Source organism: Austrofundulus limnaeus, unplaced genomic scaffold (assembly GCF_001266775.1).
Source record: "Austrofundulus limnaeus strain Quisiro unplaced genomic scaffold, Austrofundulus_limnaeus-1.0 Scaffold937, whole genome shotgun sequence".
Lineage (NCBI taxonomy): Eukaryota > Metazoa > Chordata > Actinopteri > Cyprinodontiformes > Rivulidae > Austrofundulus > Austrofundulus limnaeus.
In genome coordinates this window covers 10,830-12,213 of record NW_013953339.1, presented here as the reverse complement: position 1 = coordinate 12,213, position 1,384 = coordinate 10,830, and the positions used below count along the sequence as shown (strand labels likewise).

Sequence of the window (1,384 nt, the reverse complement as noted above, 5' to 3'; positions counted from 1 at the left end):
CTGTGGACCAGNTATGAGGATTGGACCAGAATGCCAACGGACAGGTAAACTGGACACTTGTGGACCAGAAGGCCTGTGGACCAGCACATCTGTGGACAGGTGTAGAGGTCTCAGGGTTACAGAAATCATAAAAACAAAATATGATTTTTTTAAATTAGTTCTTTTCATTCATTTATGGGTCTTAGTCTGGTTTCGTTCTTGAGTTTCTTGTACCCTGTGTGTTTYAGTTCTGTCTCTGGTCCATGTGTTGCAGGACAGCGCAGGTTTGAGTGTCCCATGTGCTCAGTTGTCTTCAGCAACAGCTTCTCCCTGCAGGAACACGTAGAACAACACTTGGACCACAATGTAGGTCAGTACAGACCCCCTCACTTAGTCCCAAAGCTGCACCGATCTCTCATCTCTGTTGTCTTTAGACCCTGACCCAGACCTGCAGCTGGCCTCACAGCTTCAGCAGGAGGAGGAGCTGAAGAGACGGCAGGAGGAGGCCCAGCAGGAGCAGCAGGAGTTTAAAAAGCTGCAGGTCTGGTTGTTTTTATCAGTCAAACATGAGAGGCTGTTTTGWAACCTGCAGTCTGTTCTGTTCAGAGGAGGTTCGGTGTGGACGGTGGGGGAGGCTACCGCCGACAGACGGAGAGGACCATGGAGAGGGCTGTGGCCAGGGGTCTTCTGACACCTGCTGACTTTCACTGCAGGAGAGTTGAGTTAATGGAGTCCTTGGCTTCAGGGGTCGACGATGGTACCACCAGAACCCAGGGTATGTTTGGCCCGAACCCTTCAGAAACTGTTGGGCYCTAACAGGACTAACACTCTGCCCACCTGTGTGCAGGCATCCTCAGCGCTCTGCACGAGTTCTACCAGACGGASTGTAAGGACTGTGTCCACGTGTGGCTGAGCGCTGACACGGACCACTACAGCTCCTCTGTGGGGGATCGAGGCTGGGGCTGTGGCTACAGGAACTTTCAGATGCTCTTCTCCTCCCTGAAGATGATCGACACGTATTCCTCACTTCTACAAGGTGAAAGATCTGAGCTCAGATCAGCGCCGCTTGATTCTTCTGACCWTTTTTTTYCCTCTTTGGACAAAAACAAAGTCTGAATTAAAAACTGAAAAACAGCATCTAGCTCCTGATCCAATAGACAGTAGAGTCTTCTTCAGCAGCTGGGGCTCTCTGTGGGATTTTATCAGTGTCACACTGTTGTGGAGGAATGTTGACCACGTTGGTTCTGTTGAAGCTCAGCTGCTGTGTTTGGATCATGGTTCTGTTGGACCTAGTTTGATTCAGTCTTCAGCTGTCAAACAGATGGATTCACATTTAGAACCCTCTGGTTTACAGAGGAGCTCATGGTCCACTCAGGGACCACAAGGAGCTCAAATGTTCTTGTTT

General features: G+C 49.9%; 1 protein-coding gene across 1 annotated transcript; it reads left to right on the top strand.

The window, feature by feature from the left end:
• Positions 1–253: 253 nt before the first annotated feature.
• LOC106533397 (zinc finger with UFM1-specific peptidase domain protein) lies at positions 254–1,015 on the top strand (the record flags this gene model as incomplete). Its single annotated transcript, XM_014029662.1, is given in 4 exon segments — positions 254–349; positions 414–520; positions 586–754; positions 827–1,015. Coding segments are annotated over 4 exon segments (561 nt in total), but the record flags the coding sequence as incomplete, so codon positions are not given.
• Between the last annotated feature and the right edge of the window lie 369 nt (positions 1,016–1,384).